Consider the following 27,335-nt stretch of genomic DNA (forward strand, 5'->3'; position numbering starts at 1 on the left):
TCACAGTAACGCTATTTTTACAAGAGTATTTTGACAACTTTTTAACAGCAAATGCTCACTGATTTTATGGCAGTCCTCTGCAGAATGTTCTACAGGATATGCTTCCCTGGCATGGTACCAGCAGAACTCAGTATTTGCTCTTCCTTCTTAATTCAGTGTTATTAATAAACATTAATACCATTTGGAGGGTTCTAATATTTAAAACTACCCAGTCCTCAGGAGGTGCCATGAATCTGTACAACCACATGGACCCCAGGAGAGCAACAGCAAATAAACCATCATGGACCCTCCCCACTTTGCCCAATTCTACCAGGACCCTGCTGCTGTTGCAAATTATGTGGTTTGATGACAAGGCCTTCAGCGGAGATAATTTACTGTGTTCGGTGTGATTAAAGAATTACTACACTCATATGCTTATTCCTCCCACGACTGATGACTTCTTGCTGGAATAGTCAAAGGGAACCTGGTTTCTGCTGAATGCCTATTGGCTTTATATTCATAAACTCATTTAGGTCTAGTATTATATTAACATATGATTCATCTGTATCCAAGCTAACTTTAAACACACAGAATAAGCTCAACCACGCTCTTTGCTTTCCTTGGCTCTTCAGACTCTTCAATTTGCAGGTCACGAAGACACAACGGTCACACTCTCCTCTCGGTTTTCTTCAAGGAACACTGTGGACAGCAATCTCTGGCTCATGACCAGTCTGGAATTTGACCTTTTTCCACACAGAAAATGCAATATGCAACTTGTTCTAAAAATATAGTTCCATCTTTGATTCAAATGCTGTCAGCGTGACCATTGTCATCACAACCTCAAGTTTTGTGGATTAACTAACAGAATATAAGCCTTCAACAAAGAACAAATAGCACTGTTTTAAACAAAAATGTGGGGTTTTTTTTCCCTAAAGGACTTATTTAAACCAGTCTGGAGCACTGCATAAAAACATTCATATTTTAGTCTGAATAGTGCTTATTTTGGGTTATGATTGTTTCCGTGGGCGTTTGGCACCACTGTAGCTAACTAACAATTCCTGTATTAGGCTAAAGAGATTCAACTTCTTCCTGTAGACAGGTTTAGCTCCCTGATAAACTTGCAGAGCTCCTTATCAGCTGTGGGTTGTTAGCAAGGCAGGGACACCTAGACAAATAATTCTGAGGGTTTTTAATTATTATTAGTCATTAGTGAACAATTCATGGCAGACTTAGTGAATCTTGTTTCTTCTCTGTTCTGCAACCAGTTTATGCTTCTTTCTGGAATATTTGTTGTTCCCCCCAAAAAAATTTGTCAGATGCAGTCTCAGCTTGTAGATCTATCAAAAACACCTTCTTGTACGTAGCTGGTGGGCAGAATTCAAATTCATGATAGGTTTCATCAGGCACACAGGGCTCAGGACAACTTTCTTATTCTATTAATTGCAAAACTATGAGGACACAGATTTGAGTTAGAACTCATTCATTTAATTAACCAGGTGGAGATTTATTTGGGAGACTAAGGGAATATTAGCGTCTTCTTCCCACTCTGAGAACACAGGATACAATTGTGCTATTTCCAGCTAATCAATATAGTTTAGGACTCCGATCCCATCTGAACTGATGAAATACTTACTTTTTAAAAATGTATTCAGAGAAGTCCAGTGTCCTTACAGAATCTTCTCTTTTTAATTTGGTAGGATGTCTGCAGAACAAAGCAAACCCAAGACAAATAAATTTATATGTGTAAGTAATTTTAGGTGACAAAATTCACATAATTCACTCAGTTGGAGTACCAGAACTCTGCTACATACAACTGAATCCACTCTTGCAAACAAACCAGTAGCTTAATAAAAAAACAAATAAAAAAATAAAGGTTTTCTCAAAACACTAGCTGCAGAAACCACCTGCTGTTTTTGGTAGACTCAGATCATATCAATTTGTCATGAGGCTGTTGAATATTGGATTTCCTGTGCTCACTTTTCTCTACTCCAAAATACTTATGATTCCTTATTAGAGAGAGATTTTATCTAACTCACATCACTCCTTTTTTATTATTATTTGTTCAGTGGGTGAATTCCTGCATTTGCCTTCTCCCTTAGTTCCATTCCTAGCCAAACCAAGTAGCTATGCACTCCCAGCTTACAGTACCATAAGAGATATCCCCCATGGCTGGGGACTTCGGGACATTTAAGTAATGAGTGTGGCTATATTATACCTCTGCTGTCATCCTTACATATTTATTCAGGTTCAGTTCATGAACAATTTGTGTGCATGTGGGAAACAATTCAGTTTGCAATTAAAGATGCCTCCTCCACGGCAAAAATGCCTCTGAGGATCTAGAACAACTTTCCTATTCATATTGAAATTCAGCAGCTAAAATAATATCTTCCCAAGTGATGTTCCCAAGGAGTTTCCTGCTGCCTGCAGAAAAAGTCTGAGGTAGGAAGCCCTGAGCACTTAAATCTCATCTCCATTCTGAACAGACTCCAAAATTTTTCTTTCTCTTCAGCCTTTGTCAGCTATAAAAATGCTTCTGCCATTAATTTAGGAGCCAATGCCCAGGTGTACAGCTGTTAATGTCACTGACAGACTGCTTGCTCTCGTTGAGTGGTGCCTCACTCCACTCCTGCTCCCACCAAGGTCAATTTGCTGGGGGCAAGCAGTGCACAAATTCAGCAGGATTTGGCCTCTGGTGGGAGTCTGAATCTTTTTATCAAAACTGAGTAAAGGACTCTTCTGGTTTCCTGCCCAGTCAAAACTTTTATGTAATGTAGAAAGGGATAAAGTTCCTGCAGCACACATTAAAAATATGCTGGGGAAAGCAGCCTGGGTTATTCCTGCCGCAGGCAAAGAGAAACCCATCTGTGGGATTGATTTTGCTCAATGACCTGGCTGCACTCGGTGAGTAACTGGGGGAGATGGGGAATTCTGGTGTGTGCCTCAGTGGGGTTTGATTCTGAGTGAGAATTGGCTTCCTGCACCAGCTGCACGTCCATCACCAGACCTGGCGCCTCACAGCGTCCATCTCCGCCACTCCACATTTGGGGATCTGAGCCCAACCATGCTGATGAGGAATGGGCTGTGATGAAACTGGACAAGTGCTGCAGCAATGGAATCAGGGTTGGCTTCAGCACGTGACCATCCACACCACACACCATCTCTCCTGCCCTGGATGACTTGTTATGACCTTCCCAAGGGCAAGGTCTAAACCACAGAATGTTCTCAGTTAGAAGGGACCCACAGGGATCATCAAGGCCAACTCTTCAGTGAATGCCCCATGCAGGGATCAAAACCCCTGCCTTGGTGTTAGCAGCACCATGAGCCAATCTCTACTCATTAGCTTCCTTCCTGAGTAATATAATTTTTACTTCTTATTCTAACAGCAGCCTCAACCAGAAGCAAAAGCCTAAAAAGGGCTTATCCCTCCCTCCTATGACAGAGGGCAGACTGTGTAAAATGTTTCCATCTCTCAATGGTTACATTGAGACCTACAGGCAGTTTTAAAATGCCCTTTGCAGGCATATTTTGAACTTTCTGTCCTTTTTTTCTGTAATTGTGGAGATGGAGGTGTCTCAGAACTGCACTACTGGGATGTTTGCATTTACCTTTCCCACTGTGAGTCCTGGTTGCTTTTCCATGCTCCACTCTTCCTGGGATCCCCAACAGCACCCAAAATCAGCCTTCTACCAGTTCCACGTGCTGGTAGGACCTGTTGGTCACAACCTGGCCAAGAGAACCCCAGGTCTGGGGTTTTGAGTGTGTTTTGTGAGTCTCTCTGCAGGTACACACATCTTTAAATTAATTTAAAATTAAATTAAATGCTGACTGTGGTACAACTTAAATTGGAAAACATGGACCAGCCTACCCTTGCCCCCTGTAATTTTGTCTTGGCACTGTACTGCAGCAAAAGTCCTGGTTTTTTAATAAAATAAAATCAAAATAACCAATACACTCATAACTTGTATGCTTGGGGATAGAAATGGGCAGAAATGGGCACTGGTAGATTTGAAGGTTGTTGAAGATGAGAAGGATTTAACAATTACACCAAGTGAAGTAATAAAATACTGGGAGGTTTTTTTACAGTGCTTTATTAAGTGTGTCTATGTCATTGTCATGCTAAAACTGCACACTACTCTGGGCATAAAGAAGGATTTTAAAAATAATTGGAAAGCTGTATAAGTTCATTGCTGTGGCTGATAAGAGTTGTGACAGTGTTGCCTTAGCTTGAAAAGCTAAAAATTTCATCTAAGCTTCATATTGCATATATTTAAACCCAGATGTTTGTCACTTTTTCAATGATTTACTGTGGTTTGGACTGGTTTTCAGTCTGAAAATTACAAGTTGTTTCATTCAGTCTGTGATAGCTAGACTTTCCCTAATCAGAAATAATTGTGCTCAGTGTGAATTTTGCTTTATGTAAAATAGCATGAAATGTGCTACAAAAACAAGTTTACTCAGGAATAACATCAAACTGGGGCCACTAAGAAAAAATAAGCCCTTGATTATCCTTTTACTATACAAACTCTGCACCTTCCTGTTAGATTTTCAGGCTGGAGTGGCAACATTTCAATTAGACAGCAGGTGAAATAGACTTGAGTAGGAATTAAGTACTCCAGGCATTTTTAAAATAAACTCAATGGACTTTATAGGGGTGGTCCATAGAATAAGGGAAGGATAGTTGTGAGAAAATCTGTCAAAAGATCAGAAAGTTAATGGTGCATTGGGAAGTGTGAGACCTGGCACGACCTAAGTGGTGCATAAGGGGTGGACACTGTCCTGCTTTCAGTTATTAAAAAGCTCTCATCTCAGTCCAGGATGTTTTGGGGGGTTTTCCCTACCCCAACTCTCCTTTCTGTCCTGCAGGGCAGGGAGTAAACAAGCAGCTGTGTGGCACTTAGGTGCCAGCTGGGGTTAAAACGCATCGAGGACAGACCATAATTTTACTTCTCTAGAAGCAAGAGAACCAGCTCAGCTAAGGGTGCCAGTACTCTCTGCAATCTCTTTTTTCCTAGAGGCATGTAGCAGATTCCCACTCTCACTCTCTGCTCAGTTACAGAAGCTGCTCTGCTGTGGAAATGACCAGGAAAACTGCTTTCTTCTGGAGGCTTGGCATCTAAACTGTCCATGGTCTTATCAACCCAACCAACTTCTTACTTAGAAATCCTTTTAAAATACAGAAGACAAAAAGGTGAGCTAGCTGAAGAGCCTTATTTAATAATTACAGAATCACACATTAGTTTGGGTTGGAAAGCACCTTTAAATGTCATGTAGTTCAATCTCCCTGCAGTGAGCAGGGACTGCTTTGTCTTCCTATTCAGTACCTCTAATAAAAAGCAAAAATGCAGTTTATTCCCTAGCTCTTTATCAAGGGATAGGAATGGACAGGGCTTTGGACACACACAAGCAAAAAAATGTAAGTCAAGTTAAACATGTTATGATTATGTCTCCATTTCTGATGCTTTGGGGGTTTTGCTGGAGATTCATATGTTAGCCACTCCATCTATAAGAGTTACAGCTGACACTTAGTTCTTCTCAAGGTTAGCAAACTAGAGAGAAAAATCTTGACTTCCTTCCTCTTCATCACAGAGCTCTCAGGTGCTTAAAGCAACTTGCCAAGAGGATGTTGGCTTCAAGGTCCTCTGGTGCTGAAGAACTGGTACTGTGTTTTCTCAGAGGTGTTTAGTTCCCAGTAATACCCATCTGCATCCCTGTGATGGGCCAGAGAAGTGCTGGGCTCTGTGTTTGACAGTAAGATCATGGAAACTCAGTAAGGGCTCATGGAGTGTATAACAGAGCTGGAAAGCACCACCACAATTTCAAAGCCCAGAACTACATCATAAAGCCTGAGCTGTCTCTGTTCTTTCTTTTCACATGATATACCTATCTGCTACCCAGCACCACATTAAAAATATCTGCTCTGAGAGAGCCCACTTACACAACAGGAATAATCTGACACTGGCATTTGTGCTTGGGAATTCTGTGAGTGTGCTGTTAAAGGGGACTTGTGTTTTTCAAAACAGACTTTATAAAGATCAGGCTCCATTTCCTTGGGAAGACTGTGTAAATCCTTCAGTTCTTAGGCTGCTTCTGGAGTATGACAAAAACCATTTGGTATATGTACGTGTCTGGTTGGATTATTGCTTCTCCTGCACCACTTTACCAGGAGAGCCTCCAGCATCACATTATTTAAAGGCTCCCTGGAACAAAAGCCACATATCCAGTTCATTTATTTCCTGCTAAAACCACAACCTTGGGTGAATGCCATTCTCACTTGTACTTTATCTCATGTGTCAGCATTTTACAGACATTTGCCTTCTGCCAGCGTAATCTCCTATGTGAGCCTAATCCTGCCAAACTTCAGAATAATTTTCCCTTCTAAGACATTTTCTTTGTCACATATGGGGTTTTTTGATACCATTTTGAAGGGGATTTAGTTGTAATCTAGACGACAGCAGACAAAGCAAGTTATGGAGAGATCAGCAGCCTGTTCCTCAATACCACAACCACATAGGACTCAATCCACAGGTGTGGGTAACACACTTGGCTGAAGGCCAGAAAGGACACACTAGGTTCAAGGAGGTATTTCCTGCTGTTGGGAGGCAGGGAGGGAGCTCTGCATGAGGTCTGGATCCTCACAGGGACTCACATCTCTTTCAGGGTGGCACTCCTGGCAAGCTGTGTTTTCTGCTGTGCAGCTCCAGTGGTGTGGGAAAGCCTGCAGACTTTTAAGAATGCAGCTGACTCCTGCCCAAACCCATTTTGCTTGTACCAGAAATCCTCATTAAAGCCAGTAATTTGGGTAAGGTCACCCCAGCCGATTTGAGGAAGGGTTTACAAAGTCAGTTTCTAAAGCAGCAAACAGAAGGGTTAAGCCCAGGTTGCCTCTACACTTCTTGGAGGAGATGAGGCAATTTGCCAATTTTGCAGCCCTCAGTAAACTTGACAGAATTGTTTACCTGGACAAATTGGGTGAATTATTTCTTAAATACATGCTGTTGTGGCCTTTCCCTTAGCTTGCCTGTTCAGTCTTTTCCTGGTTTTTTTTTTTCATTATTCTTATAATTCAACTTTGATAAGCGCCTGTGATTTCTTACTCTTCCCCCCTCCCTTTTTACCCCCACCTCTAAGCCAGAGGGAGCAGGAGGGGACAAACAGTGAAAAGCCTGTGATCCTGCCAGAGTGATGCAGCATGGGGGTGCCCTCCTAACCTTGTGAAAATTGAAGCCTTTCCCTGAAAGTTAAACAGTCTTTATTCATCTTTATTGAGTGTTTACACCAAGTGGCCTTTTGAAGACAACCAAAGCAGTGCAAGGGTTGCACACAGCCTGTAATAATTTTATATTTGCTGCAGAATTCGGGGCGGGGGATATATAATGCAGAGGCACCATGATGCCAGCAAAGCAGTATTGATATTATTTTCAAAACTCTGTGTTTACTCCATGAGGTGTTTGTCTGACCTCACTACTCAAATGACATTGATGCTGGTAACAATTTTTATGCTGACTTCAAGCAGATTTTTTTTCTTTTTTCTCTTCCCACCTCCCTGAATTTTCAGAAGCACTAAAACTGTCATCTTGGAATAAAGAAGCAAATACAAACAGGGAAAGTTGCATTAAATCCAGCCTGGTCCTACAAAAGTCCATGGTAAGGCATCCTGTTTTCATGAGGGATGTCTTGAGCAGGTCCGTGATAGGGGATCTCCTACTGGAACAAAAATTGGGGAAGCAATCTTTTTTCTGTGAGCCTGCCTGTTGAAAAAATGCAGATAAAAAATCATATTCACAGCAAAGACACACAATCACATGAGCACAGCATTCCAGGAACCAGTTCCATCCTCTGGGTCAGGGCATGCCAGCTTATGGAATGAGCAGTGGGGATGACTTTTCTTCTTCAACAGCTCGCTGTGGATATTGGGATAGCACCTTTCTGGCATAATGCTGGTGCTTTTTTGGCAGGGCTCTGGGCAGATCTTTGCTGTACCTTCAGGTCTGGAGTAGCCAGACAGCTCTTTCATGTACAGTTGGTTCCACAAGAGTTCAAGACCCAAGAGAGAGCCTTCACATCCAAGCAACTCCTGGATTCCCAGAGCACCATTTGCCTAAGAGCAGGATCTTCTCTGCCACCCATCATGATGCTGTAAACAGTGCTGTGACCAATCGTATCTACTGGAATTGTTTCCATCACTGCCATATGAATAAACAAGGCAGAAGATATGACAGAATGGAATAGATTCAAAAATACAAACAACTACAGGCAGTGGAAGAAACTTCAGGTAGAGGATCAAGGTACTAAGCCAGATGCTTAGAAACCAACCAGGTCACTGCAGAGCTTCTCTGCCAGTTGTCCTTCTGCCCAGGATTAATGTATCTCCAAGATGAGAACAGCAGGGAGTATTAAAAAGGACTGGCAAGGAGGAAAACATGACTAAGTGTCAAACTCAAAACACATGGCATGAACAAAATATGCAGCAAGTGGGGATCTCATAAGGATTTTGCAGCTCCTTGTTTAGAAAAATATGCACTGCCACCTCAGACAGGGAGCAATAAAAACAGTCGACTGGATCACTCACACTGACAGAGAGAACAGTGCTGTCATGTGCAGCTGAACCCCTCCTCCCTCATCCTGGCAGTGGAAACAGGACTCACAGAGTGTATTTGTGTCTCCTTTAGGCACCTTTAGTCAGTCCCAGTGGTAGAAAGAAGCTGTGACTGAGTACTAGTGACATTCTTTTTTTTCCTTTTTTTTTTTTTAGTTTATAGGTACTTGGAATGTCTGGAGGTCTTCCTGTGGTAGCATTAGTTTTAGAGAGGAGACAAGCAAAGCCAGAGGGGGTGGTGGGCTCTGTGCCACTTCCTGTCAACGTTACAAGGTCCCCTGCTGCTCTTCTATCCAAAAGGGACCACAGAGACAAACTGGTTGACTGCATGTTTTCCCCACTCCCTCCTTGAGCATCCTCTGACAGGATCAGTCTGTCTGGATTTATACTGCCAAAAGAAACAAAGTGGAAGTTTTGTTCAGGTAGCAAGAACTGCCTCAGCCTCTCTTGTGGGGCACTAAAGTAGCACAAAGCCCTCACTGGTGAAAATCCATTTGACTACAAAGCAATTGTTTGGCATCAGGCCTGCCCACAGAAGGATATTTGCAGGCATTAAGCATTAAGTGTATGAATTTTGGCAGAAAATAAACCCCCTTGCAGATCAGAGGGGCTGGGTTTGCCTGGCTTTCAGTTCTGGTTAGAATTCGGCACCATCAGCCTGGTCACATTCAGTAGGAACAGTTATGATCACAGATTCACAAATAGTACAGTTTACTGAAAGAACAGAAATAACACATTCGGAATTGCCATGGATGAATGCACCAGCTGTGAGAGAACTCTAATAAAAACTATATATATACTGTGTTAACCTGGGTAATAGTAATCCTACACAGAAGCTTACCAAGAAGGCGTCCTCACCTGAGAGAAGGGAGAGCAGAGTAACTAGTCATCTGTCTCCATCTGGTTTTTTTGGGTCTTCCTCCTTACTAGGTGGAATATCTACCCTCCTGATATACAGCCCAAACTTAACCTCCTCCTCCCTCTTGCACATAGCAGGATCAAGGTGGAGCGTTGAATCATACAGTCATATATGTGCTAGTACGTACTTCATTAAGCTTATTAGCATATGCAGGGATGTGAACTTTAAATGACAGGCAAAACTCACTTTTTGGCTGTGCTGTCCTTCAAAGTTTCAGTTGTACAACCTTGTTCCATTCTTCACATCTTATCTTCACAGGACCTCCCCTCAGAGCCAGCTCAGCCTTTCCTGATGTCAGTGATGCAGATCTCCATCTGCAAAGATAACACAGAATGAACACAGCTTGTGCTGCAGATAACCAGCCTTGGCCCTTCCCTGACTCCTTCAGGGATCACCATCCCACAGTAAGTCTGGAACATCCAGTGCACTGATGATCCACCTCAGCAACATCAAGGTTTTCAAACATAATGCTCTACTTAACATCCTTAATGCAGTTTAGATATCTGAAAGTATTTGTAAATTTATTTTTTCTGGCTGGTGAAAGAGTGTGGAGGACAGAAAGCAAGGAACATCCAGATGACTATTTTTTTTTCCTTCAAATGGCAATTCAACTGAAAAACATAGCGTTTTGAAATCTTGGAAACTGCATTTAGATAAATTGGAGCATCTAAATAGAAACAAAATAGTCTATTCCTAGTAAATGAAAGAATTAACTTTCCCTGAACAATTTATTTTTCCCTAACTCTCATTTTCTAACTATGGTTATGAAAAGGGTGGGGAGGAGGGGAAATCTTTCCAGTCTGACCCAAAATAAATCTCTCACCCACTCCAAGGCTAAAGAGACAGTGTGAGGTGTTCTGCATCTCAGCTCGTAACTTGGGCCTTTTAGAAGATGTGAGCAGCCAAAAAAGGGGCAGATGAACATGAGTTTAAGCAATATCATGCAAGGCCTTGGGGTTTTTTTCAGCAAAGGGAGCAGAACAACACAGAGTTGGACGGAAGAACTGTGATAACCTATTTCCAAACAAGCCCAGTTGCTCAGAGGAAACAAGCTTTGTAGAAGGTCACTGTGATACACACAGGACAAATGTTCTGCAGCCCAGAAAGCAAACAAACCAACTCTACTTCAAAGACATGACAGTGAGCCAAGCAAGCAGAAAGAGCAGCAAGAGAAATATGGGTGGTGATTTTAATCACATTTCCCTGCCTCATTCTTCATTGCAGAAGGGCTTTCACCAGCTCCAACTGTGATGCTCAGACACCGATCAAGGATGGATAAATTCTGTGGCCACAGTTCCCCAGCAACCAATGCCACCAGCACTGCTCTGCTCGTGGTTACAGAGGGTGACAACCAGCTCAGAGGGGGTGCATCCACTTGCCTGGGTCTGCCTGGTCTTGTTTCAGTTGAATAACTAACACAGCAAAAGAGCAGAATGGGCATTCCTATGGCAGCAACCACCGTCAGAAAGAGAAAAGGAGGGAGGAGTGTTGAAAGCAGCCAGTCCTTAGCATGAAGATGAAAAAAAGTCAACAAATCTGTCAAAAATTATATTCTGTATTTTATTCAGACCAGGAAGAGGGATAGCAGTACTTCTAAAAAGTAGGGTGCAACTGATAGCAGTCTCCAAGTACTTTATTAGACTAAAACGATTGTGCTTTTTTTCACATGAATATGTATGAAAATAAAGCAGAAAAATTAATGACACAACTTTCCAAATATATAAACTTTGGTGGCATTTATATCCTTTCTCAGGGCACTTCCTGGAAATATTCCAGCCTCTCACAGAGCAGTACTTAAGGAGTACTTAAAGTCTTCTTAAAAACAAAGTCTGTGTTCAGGTACTTTGTTATATCAGGGACACTGCAGAGAATTTTACTAACAGAAATATTTGAGCAAATACTAAAAATAAACACAAATGTCAGAGAAAACAAATTCATAATTGTTATAAATAATCAATATAGTTTCAAGAGGTAGAGCCATTTGAATAAAAAGTATTACATTGTCATGGGAGTTTGACCAGTCTGTAAAGTTCAGGTTTTTAACTGTGACCACTTGCTATGACTTGCTCAAAATTGAATCTGGAGCAGGAATTCTTCATAGCCATAATCCCCAGAGTAGCACTGATGACCAAAAAAATCAGATTGCAATTTGGTCATAAATCATCCACAAACAAAAAACAAACAAGCAAATAAAAACCCCAGTAAAACAAAACAAAATAAAACCTAAACAAACTAAAAACTCACCAGAAAAACCACAAACTAACAAGAAAAAAGAAGTAGATATTGAATAATTTCACTTTATTAATTGATTTCTAGCGTAGTTTTAGGAGCTCTTTCAATAATAAGGTTGATAACATTTCCTGAAGAACTTGCTCTTTTAAATTAGCATCATCTGTGCCCAAAAGCCAGAGAAAGATTTGCACCTATAATGAAGCTTTAAATAAATGACAATTTAGGCCTGTCTGTTAAGACACAGAAGAGTCACCATTTTTTATGAAAATAACTCCCATATGAAAACTAGTAATTACCTAACTACAGAGCAGAAAATTTATGTGCTTACCACTTTTTTTTCCAAACCTGACAAACAGGATGCAGATAAAGACAACACCTCTGGAGCTGTACAAATCTCAATTGATCGCTTTCTCACTACCTGAAAGGTAACTCCTGTGGTTCAGGGAAAAAGAAAAGTTTTCTCTGCACTGTGTGAGATTTACTATATCCGAAGCCAATTCTCTCAGCCAATAACTCCTTATTGCTAACAGAGGAGACTGGGAACAACTGTGCTAACACAATCCATTCCCTCAAAGAAAATGAGGAAAAGTGACAGGAGGAAGCCAGGCTGATCAGACAAGAAAGAAAAATGTGATTACAAGACTAGAAGTAAAAAGGAAGAAGAGAAGGGGAAATAGGAATTTGTTGCTAGCTATTAACACATACTATCAGCTCACCTCTAGACACAAAGAATGGTGCAGTCAGTCTTGGCCTACAGACCACCAGTCTGCCATTTGTAGTTTTCCATGTGGGGATCAATTTAGAGAGAGTAGTGTGGGAGAAACACTGGCTCTGCCGGTGACTGGGAAGGTAACAGCAGGCAGGTATGATGTCAGCATGCTGGGGATAAGGACATGATGGGGATAAGGACATAAGAGACAGAGGAACAGTAGCACAGCTGCCCAAGACCTTGGTAAGACCTCACCTTGAAGACTGTGTACACCTCTGGTGACCTCTGCTCAAGAAAGATGAATTTAAATCAGAAAACACACAGTGCGGATCTGTTGGAAGGCAGTGACCTCCTCTTTTATGCAGCATGATGGGAAGTTTTTATTTCTATGAAGATTTTGTGCACACCAATGGAAGAAAAGCAAAGGGAGCAAAACAAAGTTCAGCAAGGGTGGTAAAACACTGTCAGAGATCGTCCAGAGATGTGGTGACTGCTCCATCGCTGGGAACAGTCAAGGTCAGGCTGGATGGGCTTTGAGCAACCTGATCTACTTGAAGATGTTCCACTTATGGCAGGAGGGTGGGAGTAGATGGCCTTTAAAGGTGCTTTACAACCCCAGCCACTTTGTGATTCTAAGATTTTCTTTTTCTTCATACATACCTCAGAAGATAAAGCTCAAAGAAAGGGGAAAGAAGGTTAACATTCAGAGAAGAGCTTAAGTTAAAGCACTAGGTCAGGGTAAACTGCTGGAGGAGTTGCCAAAAGACTTCAAAACACTCCAGGAATGAACGTCTCAAACCATCCTTCCACACAGGACTGCAGGACACTGCACTGCGCTCAGGACTCAGTCAAACAGGTAAAGATGAGAAGAATCCCACGGGCAGAAAATACATTCAGGTGTACTCAAGCAAACAGCCTCCGCCGCGCCGCCGGGGAGAGCCGTGAGATGATTTCCCCGATGGCCAGCGTGGCTGCAGAGAGGGATTCCTCTGAGATCCTGGCGATCCACCACAGGATGTGGAGCGTGTCAGTGCCCCAATCAAAGTATTAGAGTCTCAGACCTGGGGCCAGCAGGGCTCCGACAGCCCAGGATAAAACCCAGCTGCTAGAACTAAGGCAAGGACGAGGCTGTCCCCCGATCCTTTCAGATTCGCACACAAACGCCATCTCTGCTCTGCCTTGTTTTCCCTTAGGATAAGGGCACTCTGTCCTAAAAGCCATGTTAGGCAGCGCCCCAGGTTTGAGGAATCACGATCTCGGATGCCACATGTCGGAAAACGGTTCCGTGTAAAGTAGCAGCGCATGGGATGCCACCGGGCACAGCCAGCGCTCGCTTCCACAACAGGCGCCAGAGAGGAGCACGGTTCCCCGGCCATCCCAGGGGGGACCGAAGCCCCACCTTCGGTTCGCAGCCCCCGGGACACGGAAAACAGTTCCGCTGCTCGGGCGCGGTGAGGGGGGTGCCCCGCGGCGGCACCGAGCACAGGGCTCCGTCGGAGCTGTCCCGGGACGCTGCCTGGGGGTGCAAAGGGACGGCTCCCCCACAAGCCCGTTCCTCCCCTGGGCGGCCCGCGGGGGCGAGTCCTGGCGGCCCGGGGAGGAGCCGAGCGGGGCCGGCGCTCGCCGTCCCTCCCGGCGGGAGCGCAGCGCAGCCCAGCGACCGCCCGCAGCCGCACCGGCAACTTTGCCCGGCCCCGGAGCCGGCGGGGAGCGCTCCGAGGGCTGCGGGGGGACACGGGCAGGGAGCTGGCGCGGGGAGAGGGGCCGGGGTTACAGGGCGGAGGCGCTGCGAGGCGCGGAGCGGGGCGGGAGCGTGGAGCGGCGGCGGGGAGCCGGGCAGGGGCGCGCCCGGCGGGCTCGGACCGGGGAGCGGAGAACGGAGCCGTGGAGAGCCCCGCCGGGGCCCGGGCTGCGGAGGGGCTGCCGGGCACGGGGAGCCGGGCAGGGCAGCATCCCGCTGCCGGCGGGACAGCCGGGCGGGGCGAGCGGCGGGCGGGGCGAGCGGCGGGGGTCGCAGGGGCGGGTGCCGCCCCGGCCCCGCGGAACCGAGGGGGGCGGTCCGGGGGCTGAGCCTCCCCGCAGCCCCGGGGCGGGGGCGAGGCGGCGGTGGCCCCATGGGCGGCGGCGGGGGCGGCTCTGCGCGGGGCTCACCCGCCGCGGCTGATGCCGCTGTCGCCCGCCCGCGGGGCGGCTGATGCGGGTGGCGGGGCCGGGGGAGGCGGTGGCGGGGGGCTCCCGGCCATGTGTCGGCCGGGGCTGCGTGGGGTCCTGGGCCGGGCGTGCCTGCTGCTGCTGCCGCCCTGCGCCCTGGTGCTGGCGGCGGTGCCCGGCTCCGCGTCCCACCCGCAGCCCTGCCAGATCCTGCGGCGCATCGGGCACACGGTGCGAGTGGGGGCCACCCACCTGCAGCCCCGGGCCGCCCCCGCCGCCGCCGCCTGGCCCGGGGAGGCGTCGGGCGGGCGCCCCGAGGGGCCGCGGGGCCGGCGGGCGGGGGGCGGCGGGGGACAGCGGCGGCCGCCCCCCTCGCCGCGGGACGCGCTGCTGCTGGCCGTCGCCAACCTGAACGGCGTGCCCGGGCTGCTGCCCTACAACCTGTCCCTGGAGGTGGTGATGGCGATCGAGGCGGGGCTGGGCGACCTGCCCCTCTTCCCCTTCTCTTCAGCCAGCGCCTCCTGGAGCAACGACCCCGTCTCCTTCCTGCAGAGTCTCTGCCACACCGTGGTGGTGCAGGGGGTCTCCGCCATCCTTGCCTTCCCGCAGAGCCGTGGGGAGATGCTGGAGCTGGACTTCATCTCGGCGGCGCTGCGCATCCCGGTGGTCAGCATCGTGCTGGGCGAGTTCCCCCGGCGGAGCCTGGTAAGGCGCTGGGGGCACGGGGGCAAAGCTGCGGGCAGGGCAGCGCCCCGGGTGCCCTGCGGGGAAGGGGCGGGGGACGGGCGTCGGAGCCGGGCAGGGGTCGCGGCGGGAGGACCCTGACCGAGAGAGAAGCCCTCGGACCCCGGGGCCGCCGGCATCGCTCTTCGATCCCTCCCTCCTTTGGCACCCCTTTCCGCTTTAGCCCCGGGTCTCAGCCCCGGGGTGGCCGGGGACAAGCATCCTCTCTGTGGAAAGGCAGACAAGAGCTCGGTGGCACAAGCGAAGTTGTTAGCTCGAAGTCATTCACTGCGATAAGTTGTAGAGACGAGAGCAGAAGAGGGGTCCAGGGCGTGCTTTGCACATCAAAAGAAGGTTGTTAGGAAAAAAAAAAAAAGTAAACAAAAAAACCCCAAACGGCTTTCAGAGAGTGTGTTTGTCGTTGATCTTAATGTGGTCCGTGTGTGGGCACTGCAGGTTGTTCACCAGGTGACACTTCTCACGGAAGTTGTTCAGTGTAACTTGACTTTGCACCAAGCTGAGCTAAAGCGGCAGGATTTTCTGTACTTGTAGTTCATTCATTGGTACGAGATCAGATTTTTGCTAATTCGAGTTGCCTAACTGAAGTTGTGGAAACTGCAGCCTAGCCTCACTGTTTGTTTGATTATATAGGTCATAGTAGAATAGTAAAAACTGAATTTTTTGTGTTTGACAGTCTTAGGCACAAGTAGAAGTAGCATCGGGAGCTAAACTTTCTATCATACAAAGATTGCAACTTAGTGTTACACACTATGGAGAAAGGTGATAGTATTTTGCAACTGTGTTTGATGCCAGGAATCACCTTCAGGTAATAGGATTGGAAGAAAATGCTCTGTTCCGTAAGGCCTGTGCAAGGGAAGTCATAAATAAAATGGTACAAGCTGCCTTTTAAAAGTACAGGATAAACAGTTGTTTTATCTAAGAAGAGGTAGATCAACTTTGCTCTCAAAATGTAATCAGAAAAAAAAAAGATTGCTGAGTGAATTTGCTTGGCAAAAGCAAATATAAACCACAGCCTGGATCACTGTTAAATTTCTGTGGGTTTGGGTTTTTTTTCAGTTTTTGTGTGTTTGAACTGTGACCGAAAAGGTAGAAGAAGTCTGTGTTAGGTAGCTCCTGGTCTGTAACTGAAGATGTGACTGCTGTATGCTGGTCTGAATCACAGAGTGGTTTGGGTCGGAAGGGACCTTAAAGACGATCTCCTTCCACCCCCTGGCAAGGGCAGGGACACCTTCCACCAGACCTCCCTGCTCCAAGCCTCATCCAAACTGGCCTTGAGCAGCTCCAGGGATGGGGCAGCCACAGCTTCTCTGGGCAACGTGTGCCAGGGCTTCATCACTCTCACAGTCAAGGATTTCTTCCCGATATCCCATCTAACCCTGCTCTCTGGTAGTTTGAAGCTGCTTCCCTTTGTCCTGTCACTGTATGCCCTTGTCAACATCCCCACTCCAGCTCTTTTGTAGCCCCTTTAATTCAGCTAGGTTTTTCTGCCTCAGCAAAACCCATGTAACTCAGGTCTCTCTAGATTTAAGCAGAAACTCAGGGGTAATCAGTGCTGGTGAATTCTGTTATTGATGGTGCCAGTAGCATCCAGGTTTGCTGTTACATCTACCAGCCTTGCAGCTGCAGTCACAATGGTGCTGGAGTCAACAGCCAAAGCTTCCTGAGGGCCAAATCCTGAACCCAGTATTGCCTTGCTCTGGCTGTTAGCATTATTTTATCTTCCATCTTAGAGAAGGGTCTAAGTTCACCTAAAGCTGCCTGAGTTCACAGGATGTGTTCAACACATGCAGCACAAGGTTAGATTTCATTGCTGCTTTCCATGGACTTCAAAGCTCCTGCTTAACTTTCAAATTGTTCTCAGCGGGGAGCCCAATGGATGAGTCTGTCCAAATCAGGACTTTGTTCTTAAGCAGACTTTAACTGGCATTGCCTTCAGTGACAGTGAAACCAATGCCTGGCACTGCACCTGTGCTGAACAGACTCTGTTTTCCTTTGGGCTGAGCTAAAAAAAAAATTACTTTTCAAGGCTCTGTGGATTTAAAAGAAAAAATCTCAGTCTTACTCAAAGGCCAGCAGGTAATACAAGTGTATTAGTCCCTCAAGATTGTCTTGGAGGGGCTGACATCTCTCTGAACACTGGTTTTTTCATACTTCCACTTAATACATACCATTTTAAGGCTGATGCTGGAGGCGGTGCTACAACAGCCTTACCTTGCATACTTCCTAGGGTTACAGGATTTCCAACAGCATATTGGAGCCAGGAGTCCCTGGAGTTGTTGGCCTCAGCAACCTTTGTTGCAAACAGGGATTTTGTGTTGCTCACAGTCCCATGCCAGAGCTGACATGAAAGAGCACACCACAGACCTGTCACCTTGCTGTCTCTACAGACACAGAGCTGCAGACTGGCCTCTTCTGCTGACTGGCCATCTTAGAGGAGGCAGTTGTAAATGGCATCGTTGTAGATGAGGCAGATCTTGCTGGTAGGCCCAGGATGCAGATTTTCCAAGAAGAAAAGAAGACTGACATCTAACCCTGCTTCTGAATTGGCACCCCTGGGATCACCCCTCCTACTGATGCTTGGACAGAGCATCTTCCCTCCCACAAAACCACTGCAGCATGCCCTTGGCAGTGCCTGCAGGTATCTTTCTTCCAAGCAGGGACAGAAGCAGACCCAAAACTTGTTTGCTCTCGGAGAGCAGTTTGCACTGTGTGAGTGTGAAGACCATGGCAAACACAACAAACCCAATGTTCACTAGATGCTGCTTCTCCTCAGCATTCGAATCTTTCATTTGAGTGGTTTTAAGGTAGTAATGTCTAGCAAGGTCTCATTTTCCACATGACACCAGGACAGGAAGATACACATGCAATGTCTTGTACTGCTGCTGAATGTTAATGCTATTACTTCATGCAGAAGTTTATAATCGGCAAATATTCACTGCAATTGAAAAGCACGTTGATCTTTGAGCAAATCTTCCCTAACATGGCAAAAAGCAATGCTTAGAATGAAAGGGAAGATAAAGATCCAGAACTGAAATACATTTCAATATGATAATAGTAATACTTCAGATGTGTAATGTGAGAGGAAATCCACCGTGTCACAGACGGGCAACTACAGCCAGGTAAGATACATAGACTGTGTTTTCAAAAGTTTGGTGGTATTTCAAGTGTGTTTAAAAATCCATTTCTCATTAAATTCTACCACCCTGAAGCTAAAAAAAAGAAAAAAAAGAAAAAGAAGGAGAGCAAAGAGTCTTTCCCCATGACATTAACAAGACAACAGCCATCACAAGGTGTGGTACACCATTTGTTTTCCCACATGCAGCAGCTTATTCTGGAGGTTCAGGAGTGTGTTGGCTTCAGCGGAGGCTACACAGAGTAAAATGTGACACACTTTTTTCATTTTACATCTGTGATTTAATTACTAACGTACACTAAGGGTAAATCCAAGTGCAGTTGCGACCTGAAAAAATACTGTTTACTCTTCCCACTTTACTGTCATTTCAGTAAATTTTCACACTCAGTAAGCAAAAGTAACAATTTAACACTGTCATTCAGCAAGCAAAAAAACCACTGGATTTCTTTACTACTAACACAAATGCAAATTGCAGTGAAGCTTCGACAGCTCATTATTTTGGAGGCAGCAGCTCACAAGCACTGATGCCACTGAGGCAAGGCTTGTCACCTTATGTATTTGTGTATCAGGAGAAGCACTTTATTTTTTGATTCCAAGATTGCCAACATCATTAATAATTTTCCCAGGGATGGAACAGGGGAAAAGATCCAGGGAACATGAACTGTAAATAAATACAGTGATATTGCTTCTAGTAGTACAGCTCAGAGCTGAGAGTCTGGGAAGAATGGCCCGTAATATCCATTTTGTTGATGATAGTATCAGAAACACAGGGGAGGTCATGTTTGCAGCAGTGTTCTCTGCATTTAAAGGAGTATTTTTAGTGGGTTTCAGATAAATCAGCACCTCTGATGTCTGTTAACATGAAAGGGAATCTTTTCAAAGCAACTAAACAGAGTAAAGTAATTGCAAACCATCAGTCCCTGCCAGTCTGTCCTTTACCTGGTGTCTTGAGGATCTGAAACTGCACTGCTACTGATTACAGGTATGACTTCAGAAGGGGTCAAAAGAATAAATAAACCTAATCAGAATTCCAGGTTAAACTTAATTTTCTGGTTAAATAGCAAGCTCAGCCTCAGAACAGATGCTGTAAAAAGAAACTGCCTATAAACATTTAATTTTTTCATTTTTTTTTTAAGGAATTAAGCTTTTTTTTTTTTTTTTAAACAGCTTCCTAATTTTTAGATATATATATATATCAAACCACCCTGGGTGAGGAATTATAGGTCTTTTTGGAAATAGACAGGAATACCACTGTGAATACAGTGGCCTCAGAAGTCATACTGACCTGCAGGACACTGACTATGCATTGCACCAATGAGGGCAGGCAGAAATTACAGCAAAGGGGTGGAGATGTGGAAAAGCTTCTGCCCAACTAAATGCCCAGAGACACTTTTTTCTTTCCTCCTTGGAGCCAGAATTTCATTTTTGCAGAAAAATGGTTTTGATAGGCTGGGGAAAAAGTTATAATAATTCAATTTTCCAGGGAGAGAATGCAACACACATTGGCTGCTTGGCTGCAGGCTCTGGTCATTCAAACTGTCTTTGCTAATCTGTCTTAGGCCAGATATTGGAAGCTTGTATGAGTTCCTGTGTAGATGAGGAATATGTGTTCAGTCTTTCCCCGTGGTCACCGACCCTCCTCACCTCACACTGTGTGGCACATGCCTGTTGTGCACTTCAAGAGGGTTTATGAGAGGGGCCTTGAGAGGAATCAAGGGCTGAAATTGAGAGGATGTGCAAACAAATGCCCAGTTGCTTCTCTTTCAGTCAGAGACCTCCATGATAGTTCCTCTATCAAAAATCTTTGCATGGAACAAAGAAAAGGGGAAAAAAAACCCCAAACTAGTCTCTTTTTCTGGAGTTAGAGAATTTAAGGAGGATTCAGTTAATCATAGCCGCAGAAAATCCTTTATCAGAGTGCAGGAAAGTGCTGAGAATGTTTTTATTTCAGTTCAGAATGTTTTTATTTCAGTTCTCTCCTCTGGATAATTTTAAAGTCCCTTGGAGACAGAAAGAGCCAGAACTCCGCTGAGAGAGTGCTCGTTCAGAGCTGGCCAGTAACAAGATTTTCTCATTCCTCATCCTGTGCTGATTCTCTGAAGCAGAAAAGCTGAGTTAACATCAAATTCAGTACCATACATGATGTTTATTTTGGGTTTGGCTTTTTTTTTCTATTCTGGGTGTTCACAAAACAATGTCTTCCTTGCTGCTAGGTCTTTCATAACACACTGCACAAACTCCTGTCAGGGATGAGTGATTAAAACATGACAGCATTAAATCATTGATTATTACTTTGCTGAAGGACAGGCATTATCAGAAGAAACATCAGAGAGTACTTGGCTTAATCCACTAAGTAAAAATTATAATTTGGCCTAGAACAGACAAATTTAAAGACAACCTGCTGTCAGATTCTATATGAGTACAGAAGTTACTGTACTGAACAGATTGTTAACAAAGAAAAGTTGGAGTATTCAATATCATTTCCCACAAGAATTTGTCCATGAAAGCCAGAGAAAGTATCCTGTCTTTCCACCAAAATGGAAGTAGAGCTATAGAAACTAGAAAACAACAAAGGATCTTGTGATGTGTTACTCAATTTATTGCTTGTGATTAGATTCAAAAACTACTTGCAAAAGTTCTCAGGGTATATTTGATAAATTGTTTACTATTTAAACCCATGAAATACTGAAAACACACAGTGTTAGGACTTTAGGCTGTGCTGGATCTAGTTACAGTTTTAAGCCCTGAAATAAAATGTTTATCTCATGTCCTATTATTTCCCTCTCTGGATTTCCAAGTAATTTTTAAATGAGAAAGAAAACCAGGCATACCATGGCTAGAATTTATGCATTTATTGTAATCAGCAGAAAACTGGGAAAAGCAGTTTCTTTTACAAACCTAAATTTGCCTTCCAACAAAGACTCAGATTATAAACCCATGTTTCTGTAGGTCTTACTGAAGGGTTTTTAAAGAGTGGAATTGTTGTCTTCTCAATTTGCTTGAATGAGAGAGTGCACCAGATCTCACTGCAATACAAATAGCTGTGCATTGCAGAGTTTGTTCTGAAGAGCTGAAAGCATCCAGAGAAAAGAGGAGGAAGAAAACAAGAAAAGGAAGCAAGAGAGCTGGAAACATCACATGTCAGTGACGCAGGGGGAGAGAAGGAGAAAATAAGCTGAATTGAGAAGAAAAAGAAGAGGTGCCCTTCACTATCGCTTTACTTTTTGTGGTTCTAGCAGCACAAAATGAGAACTGCATTTTGTAGGAAAGCTCTGGACAAAGAGCTGGGATCACCAAGCACAGGGAAGAATGGCTTGCCTGAATCAGGGTTGAAATCACAGGGGTGTCTTGGTCCCTAGCTAAGGACAGTTACTTCCAGTTACTTCCCAAAAAAGCATTTTTCCCCCTCAAAATGCACTGTCTTCCCTGCAGACTTCTCAGGAAACTGATGAGGCCAGCCTCTAGGAAGCAGTGACGGGAACAGGGATTATGTCAGAGGTAGATAGTGGTTTATTGCTATTGCCAGAAGGACGTCTTGCAAAGGGTGTGAGGCCTTGGCGTGGTTGGGTGTGATTAATAGAAGCCTTTTTTCAAACTTGATGCTGAGAATTAGAGTCCCTCATGATGCTCTGGGACCCAGGGTCAGATATCTTCTGGTCAGGATTTCAGAGTACCAGGTTACTGGGATGCATATAGCAGCTTACTAGTAGGTGCCCAGCAGGGATTTCCGAATAAATAGGAGTAGGTTCAGGCACAAGGACTTTAGGATTGGAGCTCTGGACATTGGGGACTGTTCTTTACTTCTAGTCTGGCCCTGAAAGACTCCACATTTTCCCCAAAACCCTGTCAATCAGCCAAATTGGTTCTCACCACCACAGGGAAAGGATGTGCAGATGGTGGAAGTAGCAGGAGAACTGGGAGGAGGATTTGAGCTTGAGTAGGCGGCACTGATAGATGATTCATTTATTAAGGGAGTCACACTCGAGCAAAGCTGCTTGTTCAAGGGGCTCCTCATCAGCGTGACTCAGAAGTTCTCAGCCTGGCCCCAAGTGCTTCGCAGCTGTCACAGCAAGCTGATAACACTGCTCTTGGTAATCATGGACAGCTCCATGAAGAACTGAGACAGGCATACCACAGCCATTGTTACATTACATGCTGCCTTTGTGGAGCATCTCAACCAAATTTTGTGTGCAGCTTGCCTTGAGACTTGGATTTGGCTGCAGACAGGGTTCCAGAGCATCTCCCTGTTCAGGCTTGATGTTTGCCACTCAGACCTGGGCTCTGTGTGTCATTCCCCCACAGTGTAGGTCCATACAGCCACTGATGAGCATTTTGCATCCTTGGAGCACAGGAATGCACTGTTGGTACAAGCAGAGAGTAGGTGCCACCCCCATGCCAGGCAGCCACCCCTGTGCCTCTGCAAGCTATCAGTGCCTTATCAGTGAGTGGGGGGAGAATGCTGAACCTCTCAGATGCTCTCTGCTGCAGGAATGGTGAGCTGGGAGAGCCCTCAGAAGCCGACGGGAAGGTTTCCAGTTGGCAGCGGTTTGGAAGGGTCTGGTGTGCAGCGTTAGTGCTGCATAATTAACTTTTATCTGAAATGCTTCAGCCTGGGTAGCTGCAGGCTGCAGATGGGGGGGGTGGAGGAGTGGAGGTGGGCACAGGTGCACCCTTAGCTGACACTAAACCACAGTAAATGGGGAAATTACTGTGATCATTCGATTCTTATTATTACACAGGAAAAATCAAATGTTGGGGAGCTCAGAAGAAGCAGGCACCATTTCTTCCTTTTCTTTCTACAATATTTTTATTACTTTTTCTTCACCAGCTTTCATCTGTGATGATACTTTCCAAAGCCTGTTTTACAATGTGGAAAGTATTTGAAATGGATTATAAAAATCTATGAATGTGCTGCACAGGCATATTTTAAACTCTTAGTATTTCCCTGAAGGCATGCTATCCCACTTTCAGCTTCTTTAAGACTGTGAGGGAAATGATTGCCCATGCTGTTCATACGACATTTTACAAGACATTCTAACTTAAGGCAGAGTTAAAAGACAAGATAGATCTTCAAGCATCAACTGAGATTTTAAAAATGAAGTTTTGCATTTGTTGCAAAGAAAGAACTATTAGACATAGCAAATGATAACCAGAAAGAGCAGCTGAAATATGCACCAGCCTCTTTCAATGATGCTACTGATAAAGCAGTTACATTACACTCATTTTAATAGCGTACTCACTCAAACTGGCTTAAAAAGATCTTTTTATTTTGCAAATCAGATGAAAAGTCGGTATCATTGAGTTCACAGTTTGGTAATTTTCCGGTGCTATTTTAGGTGAGAGCATAATTATTTATCACTTTCTGAGTGTGTAAGACTCACTCATATGTAACTGCTTTCTGTAGGACAGCAGTCGTTTTTAAGAATTTTCCATACTCAATGTAAGTATCAGAAGTGAGAAAAACAGATCTGACCTTTATTTGGAGCTGCCCTCCTTTGAGAGTGTACTGAAAGTGTTTTCACTGTGATTTACGTTGTTTTAGCACACATTTAGTATGCTAATACCATAGTGCTGATTTTACCCCTACCTTGGAAGGGCAACAAGGTGAAGGGTGTATGTGCCTGGGTTTCCTCCACTTAAATTTTTTGTGTGATAGGTAATAAACTATAGAGCTCCAAGGGGACAAATAGATACCCACTGGCAGCCTTGAGGCAAACACAGGTAAATGATTAAAGCAAAAACTCTGGTATTTTTTGTTTAAGCATCGAGGCATGAACATTTCAGATGTCTCATCTTCTATCCCTGGAAGTGTTGAAGGCCAGGTTTGGATGGAGCTCTGAGCAACCTGGTCTGGTGTCCCTGCGCATGGCAGAGGGTTGGAATGGGATGGTCTTTAAGGTCACTCCCCACCCAAATCATTCTGTGATCTGTGAAAGTGCCTGCTGCAGAGCTCCAGGGAAATGGTAAAACATGGTAAACATCAGTGTTTCTTCCTCAGAGATTCTGGAGAGAGAAAAAACAGCTATTAATCACCTCTTTAAAAGTTCCTATCACAATGTATCAACATAGAAATAGCCTGGATAGGCTGGTGTGGTTAACAATACTCCTGTGGCATCTGATTAGGAATCTTGCATCAGCAGTCAACACAGGGAAGCCAAAATGATGATTATTCAGTCATCCTTATGATCATCTTTTTATACACATGAATCATTTACGTAGTACAGGGTGCTTACAAGCCTGTTAATTAAAACGTGCTTTTTCACTCCAGTTATAACCCTAAGATTTCTTCAGAGCATGTCATCCTTCTAATGACTTTTATTTCATGTTCATTATGCCGTATTTTGTTTAATGCTATCTTCTGTTGTTTAAATGAAAAATCCCTTAGTGTGGAATACCCTTGGGAAAGGATTCCTTCACACTGAGAGTTTGTTTTAAGAGACAGAGATGGGTGGTGGGTCTGTTTTGGATATTGATGCCCCGAATACCCAGGAATGCTCAAATATTCTCTCAGATGCTCTGTTATCTATCTGCTCTTCCATTTTCAGTATGGCATGCTCATTTCATCGTTTCTGTATCTTGCCCATCGGTCTTTGTTCTGAGGTCCTGTCTTCCCCTGTAGGATACTACAGATCCTGAACTTACAGAGTCTATAAACTGCAGAAAAAGGCTGCAAGGCTCTATTGTGATACAAATGATCAGCAACATAAATTGCTCATCGCTCACTGTTCATCTGCACTGAAGAGCACCAAAAATAAGGCACTTATTTATAAATAGCTCAGCCTGCTAGATTCCAGTGAAACACAGTTTCGTATCTTCCCACCATTTTGACAGTGCATATAAATATATAACATGCAGTTATGTGGAAGTGAGCTGTGCCACGATGTCCTCCCGGGGTGTTCACAACCCTTGCAGGTTTGTAAGTGGCAAATTTAGACCTGTGGTGGGATGCAGCAGTGCCACATGATTAGCAGAAGAAAGATGCTCTGTTTGACAGGGAATGGGAGCTTGCTGTCCAGCTCAAGCTGCCCTTGTATTCCTCCTCCCCAGAACTGTACTTTAAGAGGGAAATGAAGGGAGAATTCACAGTGAATAATATATCTGATAATCACCGACTTTTTTTTTTTTTTTTTTTCTGCCTGAAAACCACCTGAAATTTCTGGAACAAGCCAGAACAAAGGAATGGCGGCATCCCAGAGCCTTCCAAAACATCTGTGAGAGTGCTTCCTTTTACTTCACTGGCTTTGAGTAAGGACCAGTTTGAGATGCAGTTTTGGTTGTTTAACCAAGCCCATGATTTTTTTATTTTCCAGTCCGATAAACACAGGAATTAGAGATATACATGGAATCTGGAACTTGCACATACTCCACGTGTTTGCTTTTGCTGTGCATTTTCCATGAGCAGTTCTCCTAGTGTAATTTGATTACTGAAATGTTCATGAAAAGGGGAGAATGTTCATGTTGAGGAGAAAAAAACAGCTGAAGCGAATCTTTTCAGTTGTGTGAGTGCCTGCATGCTGTTTCTGATGCAATTGACATTTTTAAAAACAACCCAAAAAAAATGTACTCAGACTTCATTTAGTCTGGTATTGTTTTGCTTTGAGTGAGGAACTAGTCCAATAGGATCTGTGATTTGTTGCTGTGATGCTAAAAATATATTCATAAGCAAACTTCAGACTTCTGTCAACTCTAACCTTTAATTTTACCTGAATTTGAGTTATTTTCACCAGAGAGTTCCCACTTCGCTTAAAAACTTACAGATAGCCATTCACTAACTATGATCAAGAATAATTCAGACAATTCATCTTTTTGTGGATCCATACTATGCCAGCACTATGAGAGCAAATGCATGTCTTCGGAGAGTCATACAAAATTATTACAATTTTATTGGAGAAAAATAAGCAGCAAAATGGCTTATTATTGTCAGTAAGAGCAGGAGAAATGAGTCTGCAGTCTGACCACTCAACAGGGGACTCCAATGGGAAATTCAGTCCTCTTCAATGCAGTTAAAACCACAGGAAAATACAGTGGGCTGAGTACTGGAATAGCTGCTGGTCTACCAGTCCAGGCATGAAGAAGTCCAGATGTATTTCTGTGCTCTGTCAGAAGTCTCCTCTGGAGGACTAAAAGTTGCCAGGGGATGTCAGAATTACCCATGACACACTGACTGTCTGTAAACAATGACTGCCCAACATGACAATGATGTGTCTGCCACTGAAAATGTGGCACTGCTGTGGCATCCCTACTTTTCATGAGTTTTGGCCCTCAACACCTCTTTGCCTGGCCACCCCTGCCCTGGTTTTACAGTCCACATGTGTGTCAATCAGTATGCTCACGTGTGGATAAAATCCTCAGTTACTTGAAGAGGGCTCTCCAGAGGTTGCTTACCTTCCAGAAAAGACAAGCAAACCTGTAACAGAAGATTCTGGTCTCTGTGTCTCCCTTTGTTGCTTTTATTCTCACTGCTGGCTGACTGTTTCACTCCAGTTTGCCAGGTACCTCACAGAGCACTTCTGGGATATCAAAGCTTTGTTGCAACAAAATTCAATTCAGCTTATAGTTTTTCACCTCCTCTAGTCCCATCCCAGGTCACTGAAGTTTATGGAAGCATAATTCTGCACATTGCTGCAATAACTGTAATACATTCCCCATCCCTGGGAGTGTTCAAGGCCAGGCTGGATGGGGCTTGTAGCAAGCTGGTCTCGTGGAAGGTGTCCCTGCCCTTGGCAGGGGGTTGGAATCAGGTGGTCCTTAAGGTCCCTTCCAATCCCATTCTAGGATTCTGTATCTTAGACTGACCAAGACTTGCATTCAAGTGCTAACATCATGTAAACAATGAAAACTGAAACATCGAAGGAAAAAAAATCCCAGTATT

At 44.5% G+C, this 27,335-nt stretch overlaps 1 protein-coding gene and 1 long non-coding RNA gene across 2 annotated transcripts in view; one reads left to right on the top strand and one right to left on the bottom strand.

The window, feature by feature from the left end:
* Positions 1-7,232: 7,232 nt before the first annotated feature.
* On the bottom strand, positions 7,233-15,105 carry LOC125319505. The gene is made up of 3 exons (XR_007200773.1): positions 15,028-15,105; positions 9,681-9,808; positions 7,233-8,963 (listed from the first exon to the last, which is right to left on the bottom strand). It is a non-coding gene; the product is annotated as an uncharacterized LOC125319505 (long non-coding RNA).
* GRIN3A (glutamate ionotropic receptor NMDA type subunit 3A) overlaps positions 14,599-27,335 on the top strand; it is a 67,932-nt gene continuing 55,195 nt past the window's right edge. The window contains exon 1 of the mRNA XM_048290690.1: positions 14,599-15,291. Coding sequence (XP_048146647.1) covers positions 14,599-15,291 — 693 coding nt within the window. The remainder of the gene's footprint in view (positions 15,292-27,335) is intronic.

This window comes from Corvus hawaiiensis, chromosome Z, assembly GCF_020740725.1.
Source record: "Corvus hawaiiensis isolate bCorHaw1 chromosome Z, bCorHaw1.pri.cur, whole genome shotgun sequence".
NCBI lineage: Eukaryota > Metazoa > Chordata > Aves > Passeriformes > Corvidae > Corvus > Corvus hawaiiensis.